The 13,524-nt window shown below is 53.9% G+C and overlaps 1 protein-coding gene across 6 annotated transcripts in view; it reads right to left on the bottom strand.

Annotated features, from left to right (window-relative positions):
- PAX2 (paired box 2) overlaps nt 1-13,524 on the bottom strand; it is a 77,716-nt gene that overhangs the window by 64,108 nt on the left and 84 nt on the right. For 5 of the 6 annotated variants that reach the window (XM_058542700.1, XM_058542695.1, XM_058542696.1 and 2 more), the window contains exons 2-3: nt 9,898-10,066; nt 8,951-9,148 (exon numbers count right to left, since the gene is read on the bottom strand). In XM_058542700.1, the coding sequence (XP_058398683.1) occupies nt 8,951-9,148; nt 9,898-10,066 (367 nt within the window). The remainder of the gene's footprint in view (nt 1-8,950; nt 9,149-9,897; nt 10,067-13,524) is intronic. The other variant, XM_058542698.1, reaches the window with a different exon arrangement.

Here is a 13,524-nt window from a genome sequence, read left to right as displayed (position 1 = left end):
ATTGAGACAGCTTCTCAGGGCATGAATGCCAGGCTCAGCAAGATATCATGAGCCCACACTCTCTCCAAAACAGAGCCACACAAAGGCCCCCAACACATAGTCACCAACTTCTCTTGGTACAACACACAAGGCAGGCACCATCTTGTCCTCTAGAATTAGGATAAAAGGTCACAGGATAAAGGGCAGAATGAGGACCTCCTCCCTGACCATCTCTGAGGCCTGTCAGGCCAGATACTGCCCACGAGGCTCTTGGTTTCCTTCAACTTCCTTCCCCAGCCCAGCAAAGCCTCTGGGCCACGAGGGAGCATCAGGACCAGGGAAAGCTGGCCCCAGTGCTCCCATTTGCTCAAGCTCTAGGGCCACTGTTCCCTTCCTGCCACCACCTCGCCCCCAATCCTCTGAGTCCTTCTCTCTATATCTTCACCTCATTGTGCCTACAAGGTGGGTACAGTTCCCCTTCCAGCCTGCTGCCCTGCTTCACAGCCTTTCTCCTCCTCCTGCCAAGAGCTGCCAGGAGCTCCCTGTCGTGTCCCCTGGCTTCCTCTGTTCTTGCATGGCTGCAGAGGGAGCTCACTGCAGAGAAATTTGGGCAGGGCTGAAGGCAGGCGGAGGAGGAAGTCCAGAGCAAAGTGGTTAGAGGCTCCCAGGTGGAGGGGGCTCTAATCTGGAAGACCCAGGAAACGTGGACCTCCCTCCCTTCCTCTTGGCCTCTCTCCCACTCTCCCTTCTGCCAGGAACCAGGCTGGAGCAACCGCACTGCAGCAGCCCACAGCCACAGCCGGCGGGCCTGCCATGAGGGCACAGCCTGGTGCAGGCGGCCGGCTGTGAGCTCCAGGGCCTGCAACTTTACCCATATGCCACTTCCTTTGCTCTGCTACCTTTCTCCTCCCTGGCTGGCCTTGCCTTTTCTGCTTTACCACCTCTGAGCCTCCCCTCAGGCCCCCACCAGCCTGGTCTACCAGCCGCCCAGAGGTCTGGCTCTCTCCAGTCACCTCCAAGACCTTGCAGGGGTATCAAAGGCCTTGGCTCAGATGAGAGGGCTCCAATCCCCCTTTTTCAAGCTTCTGTAGTTCCCCGCTCTGCACTCGCGCCATACGCTCCATTCCCAAGCCAACTTGGCAAGGCAGAGCCAGTTCTAGACCCTCCTTTCTACCCCTCAACTCCATCACCTCCCTCACTCTCCCAGTCCCCATCCTTACTTTTGTCCTTCCCTTTCCATCCGCATCTCACCCTCTCCTCCCCTAGCTGTAGGGAGTTTCTCTCCCCACCTCCCTTCCTCAAGGCCTTCTGGACTCAAGGGCTCAGGAAATGTCACATTCCCCTGCACCTGCATTGAGGCTACTACTGCTCTGCTCTGAAGCAGAGAGATCAGTTATGTCCAGTTACACAGACCAGGGGCTGCAGACCGCTGGCCCATGAACTGAATCAGGCCTGAAGATGTGTTTTATTTGACCAGCACAGAGTTTTTAAAAACTAAATCTTGGGCCGGCCCCGTGGCTTAGCGGTTAAGTGCGCGTGCTCCACTACTGGAGGCCTGGGTTCGGATCCCGGGCGCGCACTGAAGCACCGCTTCTCCGGCCATGCTGAGGCCACGTCCCACATACAGCAACTAGAAGGATGTGCAACTATGACATACAACTATCTCCTGGGGCTTTGGGGAAACAAAAGGAGGAGGATTGACGATAGATGTTAGATGTTAGCTCAGAGCCAGTCTTCCTCAGCAAAAAGAGAAGGATTAGCATGGATGTTAGCTCAGGGCTGATCATCCTCACACACACACAAAACAACAACAACAACAACAAAAACAAAAAAACAAAAAAACAAATCTTACTGCCCTCTAGGCTGGGCCTGCGCACTCCAGCTCCTGTTGGTCCAGCTCTCACCACCTTTGTCCTGGAGGACATTTGTGCCTGTGACCCCTGCAGCCACAGGTCATCTCCATCACTGTCCCTCACTAACACATTTCTCGCCAGTCTGGACTTTTGGACACTACTCCCCCCACATCCCTACAATAAACCTGAACCTCTCTAGAATGCCGACGACTCTCAGTCTCTCTCACACACGAAAAACACAAAATATCTCTTTATCATATTCTCTCAAAAACCAAAAGAAAGAGTCCAGTTATTTTTGTGGTTGTTGAGGATGAGCTACAAGAGGAACCTGGCCCTATGGCCTCTCCTGTCTCCCTCCTCCCTCCTACATGCCTTCCTCTCCTACATGAGAGTTCTAAGGTCTACACGGGGCCTTGCTCCTTCTTCTCCAGTCCCATGTCATTCTCCTCTGGTTTCCCACACCCCCAAGAGCTCCCCTATGCTCATGCTCCACCCTCCCATGAGGCCCCAGGCCCCTGCCTCTGCCGTCATGCCCCGCCTGGTGTCCAAGCCTCCTCCAGTCCCCAGCTATGCGTTTCTTACATACAGCTTCTTCCTTATTTCCTGGTACCTGGATTACTGGGGAAGGATTTGGAGGCTGGCCCTGGGGCCTGGCCCTTAGGAAAGCTCTGCCAATGACTGTGTCCCAGGGCTGCTGCCATGCCTCCTGCTGGGAGGACCTGCAGGTCCCTTGGTGGGTCACTCCACTACAACTCTGCAGGAAGGGGATGCACGAGGAAGAGCATCTTCTTGGCTGCTTCTGCAGTTGGTCCCTAACTAGTTCTGCCAACTGGGCTGAGACTCAAGCGTTGAAGCAAAGACAGACAGCTGATCACACAGCTCTCCATCACAAAGGTGCCATCACTGCAGCAAAGCCCCTCTTATTGGGGGCTAACCAGACTGTGGAGTGTTATAGTACAAATAAAAATTGAAGGAAAATTTGGCCCCAGTTTGCCCAGTTACGAAATGAGGAATCTCCAGCCCAGCCCTATTACTGCAACCCAGTGGCCCAATGACTGCCCCACTGATTGACCTGATGGGTCCAAGGACAAAGCGTCTGGCCTTTATCTGTGACTACAAGTCAGATCCTTTGGGCCTTCCTCCCTTTCCTCTTCTTGGCCTCAGAGTCCTTTTACCCAAGGGCAGACACAGGTAGGCACAAACACACACAAATCCACATGCCCTGAAGATATCAACCTCTATGCCTATCAACCAATGTGAATATATTCAAGCTGCACCTTTGTAGCACCAAAACAACCTATTCAATGGGAGAAAAACATCTCAATCCAGTAGTTTAGTAGTAGACAGATAAACCCAAGGCGATTTAATTTCCCACTTGTTTCATACTTTACTTGTTATTTGGGCATTGATTGTAAGACACTGTTTGCCACTCCTCGGATCTGTCAGGGGCCCTTCTCTCTCCTCTGGGCTCACCCACAGGGCTCGGGAAGCTGCACTGGCCAGAGCTGCACCTGAACTGCTTCTGCTGCATGAATCTGAACTCAAGAAACTTTCCCTGCAAGAATCTGAACCTGGAGGCAGGTGGGTATGAGAAGAAACAGCAGCGATCCAGGGAATTGGCAGGCCAGGTTAGCACCCTTTACTGAATTCTTTTAAAGAACAGGAAGTGAAAAAGAAATTCTTTCCAGCATACAGAGTTTCCTCTTAATATAAAACTCCAACTCCAGGTAGCAACAAGGAAGGACTAAGAACAGACCTGAGCATTAAGGGGCAAAGCTGCAGAGTACCTAGAGCTGGAGATCTTGGAAGCTGGGAGCAGACAGTGGAGCCCCTGGTTTACGGTGTTCCTTTGTCAGTCCTGCTGAGAAGACTGGGAAGCAGGACTCCATCCCATGTGGGCTCATAAGGAGCCCCCTCTTGAGATGCAGGCTCTTGGTGGTGGTGATTCATCTTCTGCACCAGTTACTACTATTGCTACTCTTTCTCTGGCAGCCGTAATATTCCTGTCCTCAACACATACCATCACATATACAACCACACTATCCCAAGTGCACCAGAACAAGTCCGTTTCCCAACTATTCGCTCCTGCCCCAACTTCCAACCATGCCTCTTATCCCCTGGATCTACTTTGCACAATTCCCCCTTGTGCCAATATGCACACAAAGCCCTTGCTCTCCTCTTGCCACATCCCACTCCCTCCCCAATATTCCCTTCTCCAGGCACTCCGTTTCCCTTCTCCAGGGGCTGCTCCTGCCTGGCCCCATCTCCATTTGGCTAATTCTCCCTGTGGCCCCTGTATTGAACTGTTGTGTTGTCCATTTGCCTGTGACAAGGGCTCTGGTTACAGAGTTATTGATTGGTTTTCATGCAGACAGATGGGCCCTTTCCGAGCTCCCACCGAAATCCCTGGCTGTATGGGCTGATTGTTGCCTCTTGGGGTGTAGGATTGCACTGGAGACCACCCTCCATGCAACCTCCTTTGGCCAGGCTGTGCACGGTAATAAATGGAGGTAGCCTGAGCGATAGTAAAAGCAATTGAGTAGGTTACCTCTGCAGACACAAGATTTATGCCTCTTCATATTTGATGTGATTGTTTTATTGAGTTCTCAGAATAGTTGGGACACTATTTATTTATTTAGGGTATTCCCTCTCTTTCTTTCTTTGCATCACCCTCCAAAACCCACCTGGAGCTTTCATTAGGGACAACCCCTCCTGTCTTCCTCTTTTCAAGAGTTGCCAGGTCAGGTACGAACTCAGGGCAAACAGCCACTGCTCTCACCTGAAAGCCATTTTGTGGCCTGACCGCCCACTCTGAGCCAGCCAACAGGGAAACAGTCAGATCAATGCGACTGCTGGCCAAGAAGTCTAAAATAACTAAGAGAACAAAGATTGCTTTTCAGGAGGACAACTCCAGCTCATTTTAAGGAATAAGAAGACCAACAGTCATGACCAGTTCACATGTTATTCTAATGAAGGGCAACCTCGGCAGCAGGAGACCCTCTCTGGGGAAAGAGAAGCGAGCAACGCTTCTCAGACGGAAATTGGCATGTCTGTCTGCTGTGTCTCGGGCTAGTAGGCCCAGGGCCGCAGAAGGCAAGTTCTCTCTCCTCATTTCTCCCATTCCTCTGTGGGGAGAAGTCTTCTTCTTAGTCCACAAACTAGCCTCGGCTCTTGGCCATGAGACCAACAGCCCTGACCACCAAACAGCTGCAAGGGTTTAGAGATGTGGCAGGCAATGCTGCCCCTCTGGCCCAGCTTCATGCCAAGCCAGGTCCAAGAGTCAAACGTGTAATGTTCTAGAACCTGAGTTTCAGAGAGAGAGATACAGACCCCAGCCCTGAACATGTCTTCAGCATTCCCTTGGCTAGGAGGAGTGGTTCCCAGCTTATCTGGAAAGGTCTTTGAATGAACAGCTGGTAGACCACCGTCACCCCACTGCCAGACCTCTGATGAAGACCTGCGAATGACACAGGATGGAATTCTTTAACAGCAATGGGGCTGTAGCCCTCTTGAAGCCAGCATTGTCACTGCTAGGAGAATGAATGCTTGGCTCTCACTTAGAGCCAAACAGGCTAAGAGACAGTGTGGGTAGCAGGTGATCAGTGAGAAATTGGCTCTGGAAGAGTCCAATCCAAAGATCTAGGGGCAGGGAGTGCCCTGATTCCAAAGAGTGTAGGACAGGCTGAAAAAGTTAAGAGAGCAATGGCCTTCTTGTCAGCTCAATCCAAGAGAGTGCTCTCAGGGGATCTTCAATAACCCTGGACTCTATCTGAAGTTTGTGCCTGTCCTTTCAACGTAGCTGTATTCCCTGCCCAGAGCAACAGCCAAACCAGAAGACTTTGGCATATAATCAGGAAAATCCTTCCTCCTAGTCAATTGCTCAGCCATGTAACTAGGAGGCTTTTCCCCCTTTTAGTAGCATGGATCTCCCTCCATCTTTTCCCTCTCCTGGCCATCTCCCACACCAGGTTTCAATCTCAAGTCACCTGCTTATAAACACCCACCCTCTACAGCGGCAGTGACCCAATATTGAGAATGATTCAGATAAATTCCACATGCTAAGCAATCCAGTCAACCCTCTGAAGTTTTGACAGTGGTCTCTAGGGGTGAGAGTGGGGTTGGGAGGCCTCCCTGATCTACTCTGTTGCCTCAGAGAGGTATTTCTATGAGGATTTGCCAATGGAGAATGAGGGTTTGATGTCCGAGCCGTTATCGCGACAGGATCAGAGAAAGCCAAAACCACTTTTAAAGCATGAAAAGCAATTTAGTATATAACTGTAACAGCATATTTTAAGTGCAGCGGCAGCATCTGTTTTTGGGGGGGAGAAGATGAAAAACTTTACGATTTGGCTCAGGTGGGTGAGCATGTGTGGACTTCCTTTCTTGCCAACCACCGGCACATGCACACTCTTACTCATGTTGGCTATAAAGTACCCAACACAAGTGGGCACCTCATCAACAGTAAAGCTCTAAACTCAAGGATCACTCGTTCCCCAGTGCGCCACACTTTCTGCATAGAAGAAAATCTCTAGGCTTTTCCTACAGCGGGTAAGAATTCACAAAGTTCCTGGTATCACCATTGCCAGCAGAAACATCCTGCCTTAATTAGGGTTTAGGGTGAAACAATGCATCTCAGATGAACCTTCCCCTTTCGGAGCAAAGCACCTAAAGGGATGAAGCTAAGGGCGTGGGGCCCAGGTATATCTCTCCAGCCCGACTCAGCAGCACACTGGGAAGCCCCTAGAGCTCTTTCCAAAATATGAACCGCAGTAAGAATCTGTCCCAAAGCAAAATCAAGAATGCCCCGACTTCTCCTTGTTGACAAAGCAAGCCGAGAATCCTAAATGTGGATCCAGGGCTGGCTGCCCAAGCTGCCAGGGGCCTCCCTGTTCCTCTCCTCCCACGCCCTCTCCATCTCCAGCAACACCTGGCCACAGATGGCTGTTTCTCCACACCCAAAGGAAGCCTCCATGCCCCTCAGGTGATGGGGCTCCTCACTGAGAAGATTCTGCAGCTGTCTGAGCTGTCAAGCTGAGGCATTCTTTCTCCCACTCATCCCACTCACAGCTCACTATTCTACTTTCTCCCAATTCTGGTGGGTGCACCTCAAGGTCTCTGGGACTTGATCCTGGGTCACCTGTCCCCTGCTCTCCATCACTTTTCAGGATGAGAGCATTCTCACACTTTTGCATAAGCCAGCTTCCCAAAACACCTCAGCCAGCGAGGGGTATACATTGGGAGGAGGGAGGACAAGGGGTGCTTGAAAAGGGGTGCCACCACCACACCCGCCTTGATTGCTGATTCTCCACCCATCAAGAGAAGCAAACTGCCTTAACCATACATGACTTGGGTTCCCCCAAAGACTTGAAAATCCTATCACTGACAACAAGCATTTCTCTCTAATGTTCTCCAGAACACCAGCACCCAGTCCCAGCAACGTGGCTCCTGAGCAAGGCTGCTCTCCTCCCAAGACCGAGGTTCCAACTCACTCCCAGAACCAGCAGCCAGCCAAGAGACTGAGTCTCTGATGGCTCAGAAAACAATGCTTTGTCCCCTTTTCTTCCCTAACCGCCACTCCTGCCCCAGCCGCAAAGCTTCCCCAGCTTCCTCCTCCGGCTTTTAAATGCAAACGACTCTCAGCCTCTCTCTCCAGCTCCTTCGGAAGGTGTCTGAATGTCAAACCGCTATGCTTTCAATACCTAGCTGAGCCAGGCCCAGGGAGCTGGAGGGTTTTCGGAGGGTGTATAATTAGCTGATCAGTATTATGTTACCCTGTTCATAACTGAATAACCATTTTAATACAGATGGCACACACTGGGATAATTTCTGGGGTCGCCTCGCAGTACGTTACAGCAGGAATGTGGCAGAGGGAATCTTCTTTAGCCAAGGTACATTCTACCAGCTAATTTTACCTGCTGTTTTCAGGATGATTTGGGATAATTCCATATCATTTGCAAAATATTTAAAAAAAAAACCCTTAATATGTGATGCCAGTTTCAGAAAAAGGCACCATCTGAATTATTAGTTGCCCTGATAATGAGCCTATGAAGAGTGCAAAGAATAACACGGGAATGAAACCCACAGCCTTCTTCTCATTTGGGGATTTGCCTTAAAACGAGGGGCAGGAGTTGAAAGGCTGGCCAAGGCTGTCTGGAACTTGTACAGGGTCTCTGGTGATGTCGGGTTGCACAGCTCTGCGAAGTTGAAGCCATCCTGGGTTCTGCCATCTAAGTGCTGTTTTTATGCGCTGTACCCACCACAGATAGGCACATGTGCACACTGGCCGGCTGTACATACATGGAGTGTGCCCATGCGTTCTCCCAGACAGCACACTGGAGTGGCTTGGGGATTGGGAGCTTATCTTGTGCTACTATATATCGAGCTGACTCCAGCCTGTTGTTGTCACTGTGTGCCTGAGCCTGTCATCAGTGCCGGCTCAGGCCTGGACAGGCACCCTAGGTGGCTGGAGGCATCTCCTAAGGTTCAGCCTCAGGGTCCAGAGCTCTCCCTTCCTGCCTGGCATCCCACTCCTTGTCCAGCTCCTCGTCCAGTCCCTGCCAATTGCTGGCTGGTGGTTGGCGTTTGCTCTACAGGCCTGGATACTTGTGCTTCTAGCCTGGAAATTTGTGTGAAGCTGGCTAGCAAGGCCCAGGCTCCCAGGAGGCAAGCTTTGTGGGAGCTGGCAGGGAGGGTGGCGGAGCCAGGACAGGCGGTTGCCCCTGGGGAAGGGAGCATGCCTTCAGAAAGCAAAGTCTGTTTGGAAGCAATGAATAGACACTGGTCATTTTAACGGCTTCGGCTGTGGGCTGTGATTGTCTCTAGATAGCAAGGCGCGTAATCTTGGAGTCTTAATTACCACAAACACTTGGATTCATTTCCAGGACGCTGGTGGGAGAAGCCTGGCAGGGAATATGCAGCCCTGAGCTCGAGACAGCCCTGTCTGTCTGTCCATCTCTCTGCCTCCAGGTCCCCTCTCCCTGCCCAAAGGACTATGGGTCTGGAGCAGGGAGGAAGGGTGGAGGCTGGAGAAAGAACCAAGACCCAGTGCTGGGAGCTGCCCTGGTGGGCAGGAGCTGGGAGCTGCAGTCCTGCCCTGCAGCCCCTGGTGGCTGGCTCACCTGTTGATAGAAGAGACGCTGGGCACCGTGTCGTTGTCGCAGATGCCCTCGGCCAGGAGCCGGTCTCGGATCTCCCAGGCAAACATAGTTGGGTTCTGACGTTTGTATTCAGCAATCTTGTCCACCACTTTGGGCGTTGCCACTTTGGGCTTGGAGCCGCCGATCACTCCAGGCTTGATGCTGCCGGTCTCGTAGTACCTGCGCCGGGAAGGCCGGCGGGGTCAGCGAGAAGCAGGCTGTGGCAGGGGCAGGGAGGCTGCAGGCTTCGGAGCCGCTGAGCCACTCTCCCTCCCGCCTGCCCGAGGCAGCAGCAGCGAGGTGGGAAGAGGCCCAGCGTGGCTGAGCCGGCTTCCAGAGGGCGCTTGGCTAGGGCGAGGGACGAAGCGCAGGACGAGGGGGAGGATGAGGGGGACGACCTCGCCAGGGAGGCGGTCATGCCAGGGGCTGCGGGCACACCAGCCTGAATAGGCGCCCCTGGGAGTGAAAGGCTGGCCTTTCATTTGGGAAGAGCAAGAGGAACAGCATTTGGTGGACTCAGAGGTGACCGGGGCTGGGGCACCACCTCCAGCCCTCTCCCATTGAGCACAGAGCCCCTGCAGCAACCAAGACCCTTCTTCCGCCTCCCCAGTGCTAATTTTTCTTCTCTCTCGGACCCATTTTCACTCCTCACTCTATTCCTCTAACTCCCAGTCCAAATTAACTCTGCTAGAAGAGGCATCCCTCCCTTTCTGAAGACGGGAATGGGGCTACCTCCCGGCGAGGACCCTGGAACTAGGCAGGCGCTGGATAACTCTGCTCCACCCTCGCTCCTGGGGCCACTGCCACCACTCGAGCGCCCACTCTCCTGCTGGTGTCCTCGACTTTTAGCTAAGTTCTCAGGCTGGAGACCCAAGGCTGGCCAAGAAAAGAGACAGGACATCTCCCAGGGGCAGCTCTGAGGCCCTCACCTGCCCAGGATTTTGCTGACACAGCCGTGGCTGACCCGCAGCTGCCGGGAGATGTCGCAGGGCCGCACACCCTGGTGGGCCAGCTCCACGATGCGCTGCCTCACCACGTCGGGCAGGGGCCGGCCGTTCACAAACACCCCCCCAAGCTGGTTCACACCCCCGTGCCCTGCTGGGGAGAGACAAGAAAAAAACACAACACCCCACACACAGCAGGGACCAGCCATTAGTCAGGGTTCGCGGCCCAGGACGTGCGAAGGGAGCAGGCAGGGCGGAGGAGCATGTTCCCGGACTCGCGGGAGAACGGTAGCCCCCCCCCCCCCCATCGCAACGTGGAGGATTGAGGTTTGGAACCCGCAGGGCGGTAGAGACGCGGAGGCGCAGACGCTGGGCGGAGGGCTGGGAAAGAACGGGGCTCTAAGAACAGTGTGACGCCAGGGAGAAAGTGAGGGAAGGAATGGAGAAGCAGGGCGACAGAAAAGAGGGAAGAGGGGTAGAAAAACAGCAAACGGAGAATTAATGCCAGCAGGAAAAAATGCAGGAAAGAGAAGAAAGGAAGGGCCGGGCGGAGGACCGAACCAGCGCGGAGCGGGATCCCGCCTGAGCCGCAGCCAAGAGGGAGTTGTCGGCGGCGCGTGCGAGCTTGGAGGCGGATGATTTTGGGGGGTATGTATCCAGCTGACTCCGTATATACAGGCTCCGGGCACAGAGCGGGGCTAAGTGCCTGACATTGCCCACTTTTGCTCCCAGCTTCTCTCCATGTATTTATTTTTACTGGAAGTTGGAGTTTTCCTACCTCCTTCCCTGTGTTTTTGTTTTGTTTGTTGATCGAGAGTTTTTCTTTCCTTTATGTTTTCTATCTTTAGATGTTTGGGGGACCATATTTTACCCCTGGCCTCCCTAGTATGTAAAGTTCAAAGAAAGCCACCTGGAGGAGGGAAGGCTGAAGAGGCTGGGGCACGGAGTCTGCTGCGCTCAGAGATCGGGAGGCAGCGAGAGCTGCGCGGAGCCCGGCAGCAGCGAGAGAACGCAGGCTGCTTGGGCTCGCCCGCCTCAAGCGCTGCGCCAGGCTTGGGGCCCACCTCCTCACCCAGGGCGCGTGGTACAGATCGCCCAGGCGGGCTGAGGGCTCACGGGGCACCCTGTGCAGCCAGCCTGAGCCAGCTCACGTCCCTCTGACCTCTTAGACCTCAGCAGCCGCCCAGGAAACCACGCGACAAGGGCGTTTGCTCTCCTGGTGAAGAGAAGGGCGCTGGGTCTCCAGTCCGACTCCAGCGTGGGCTCCCAACCTCGGAGCCGAGGTGGTCACCGGATGCCAAGCCTGAGGGTGGTGCCCGGTGCCCTATTCTCCCTGGCCTACAGCAGTCTAGAAATCCTGCACCCAGGGTGATCAACCCACAGCCGCAGTTACTGAGCAATCCAAACGCAGAGACTTCTAGCGGCCGAGTTGGGTCGGACCGGGCCGGCAACCTGCAGCCCCTGCCCTACTAGCCTCAGGCGACTTTCGGAGAAAGCGGGGACATCTGCGCCCCGCTCATTTCTCTCCCGTCCTCTTCTGGGGGAGCCAAGAGCAAGGGCGCGCAAAACCCCCGGGGAGAGGCCTCTGATCTGGAGGCTGAGGGAGGCCGGAGCCTCTATTTTACGCCCCCATCCCCGCTAGTCTCCCTACGTCTAGCCCCACTTCTCACCCCTCCCTTCCCTCCCAACCCCGATCATCAATAATTTAGGCCCCGGGAGAACTCGCGTTACCGTTATGAAAAGGCGGCAGCTGCGGGCAGATTAAAGATGAATAATTCAGCCTCCCCGGGCTCTGGGCCCGGCCCCTCGTCCCCAATATAAGAAGTAGGGATGGGAAGGGGCACGGCGAGAGTCCAGGGCTGGGGGCCGGGAGCCGGCGCTGAGTCGGGCCTGGAATGCGCCACTGCCGCCGGCGCCGACTCGGGCTGCGGCTGCTTGCCGGCCAGCCTGTCAGCCCGCCGGCCCGCGCGGCGATCTCTCCCTTCCTCCAACCACCTTCAGCTTGCCTTGCTCTCCGTTAGGCTTCAAAGTGGCACCCAGTGGACGACTGAGACTCCGAGGATCCCCCGCGGAATCGGCCAGAGAGGAGAGTGAGAGCAGAGACAGCCGGGCCAGGAGGCCGGCGGGCTGGGCCAAGGCGGCGTGTGGACCGGGTTCCACTCCCTCCGAAAAGGAGACCGGCGGCGGCCCCAGGCCCCTGGCTCGGATTTCCTGTGCTTGGAAATTATTTAGGGAAATATATTTCATTCGCAGGAGTATTTTTTAAAGCTCCCCCTGTAATGCTAAATGTATGCTTAGAGAAAAACACAGCTCTCTCTCCTCGGCTCTCTTGTCCGTAGCACAGATCCAAGCCAGGTCTAAAAAGTTTCCCTGTGAAAAGTTACAAATCATCCTTAATTATTAATCTACAGAGAAGAAGTTTTCTATCTAGAGTCTATCTTTAAAAAAAAAATCCCACAAAAAAATCTCTGAATTGTTTTCCAAGCTAAGGACATATGACATGAATTAGATAAATTCAAATTTCTTGAAAATAATTCCCTCTTTTCCTATTTTTTCATTTCTTTTCTCCTCTTTTTTTCTGTAACATCCTTTCTGTTTTCTTTCATTTCCTTCCCCTGGTTTTGGTTTCTCTCTCCTTTCTCCCTGGCTTTGGCATTTGCCTTCCTTTTGTTCTTTCCCTCTCATTTTCCTTGTCTTTGCCTACCCCCTGGCAGGGTCACTGGCTGGACTGTCCTCACCAGGGAATGGGAGGCCAGCAAGGAGCCTCCAGAACTGGAAGCAGAGCTTTGCTCTGCCCAGGGGCCGCCTGGAAGCCTCCTCTACTCCATCTCTTGCTGACTTCGATTTCTCCTTGGAACCGCTCTTTGTTTTTAGAGCATCTCCCAGGGAGAGGTGGAGAAAGATGACCACCAGGTCCTGCCAATCTCAGATTCCCAACTCAAGGAGAAGGGAAGGGGAAGGAGAGATAGGGGAGGTAGAAAAGAAAAGAGTAAGGAAGTATTTCAAAGCAGCCCACAAGAAGCCTTGGCTGGGCTGGCAGGGCCCAGAGATGCTGGGAGCTGAGGGTCAGAAGGGGGCACCCCACCCCCACACTCTTCTGCCTGATTGTCCTGACACTGAGGCTGCCCATGCTAGGAGTCTCCTCCTGGACAGCCACACTCTAAGTTCTGTCTTACAGAGAGGTAGAGATGAGGGGTGGGAGGAGGAGGCAGAGAGAGAGAGAGAGAGAGAGAGAGAGAGAAAACAACACAACACAAAACCCTGAAAACTGCCTGTCTATTAGTCCCCCAGCCCAGGGCAAGAGGGTGACCAGGGAGTAGGGTGGCTGGAGCCAGGGCCAGGGGCTGTGAATCCACGACCTAAGAAGGAGCAGGTGGAAGGCAGGCAAGTGATGGGCACCAGGGAAGGTAGGAAAGCAGGCAGATGGAGAAGTATCAGTGACAGAAAGAAGGGAGAGAAACCGGAGGCTTTAGAAACACTGGGAAATGAGGGAAAGAGGGAGGAAAGGAGGGACAAGGAGAAGCCAGCGTGGGCTCCAAGATGGGACATGAGCTCAGGGGGCTAGGGCCGCGCCAGGACGGGAGAGGGTTGGGACTGGGAGCCCCGAGCTGG

The sequence above is a fragment of the Diceros bicornis genome, chromosome 6 (genome assembly GCF_020826845.1).
Source record: "Diceros bicornis minor isolate mBicDic1 chromosome 6, mDicBic1.mat.cur, whole genome shotgun sequence".
Taxonomy (NCBI): domain Eukaryota; kingdom Metazoa; phylum Chordata; class Mammalia; order Perissodactyla; family Rhinocerotidae; genus Diceros; species Diceros bicornis.
This window is presented reverse-complemented; position numbering and strand designations above follow the sequence as displayed.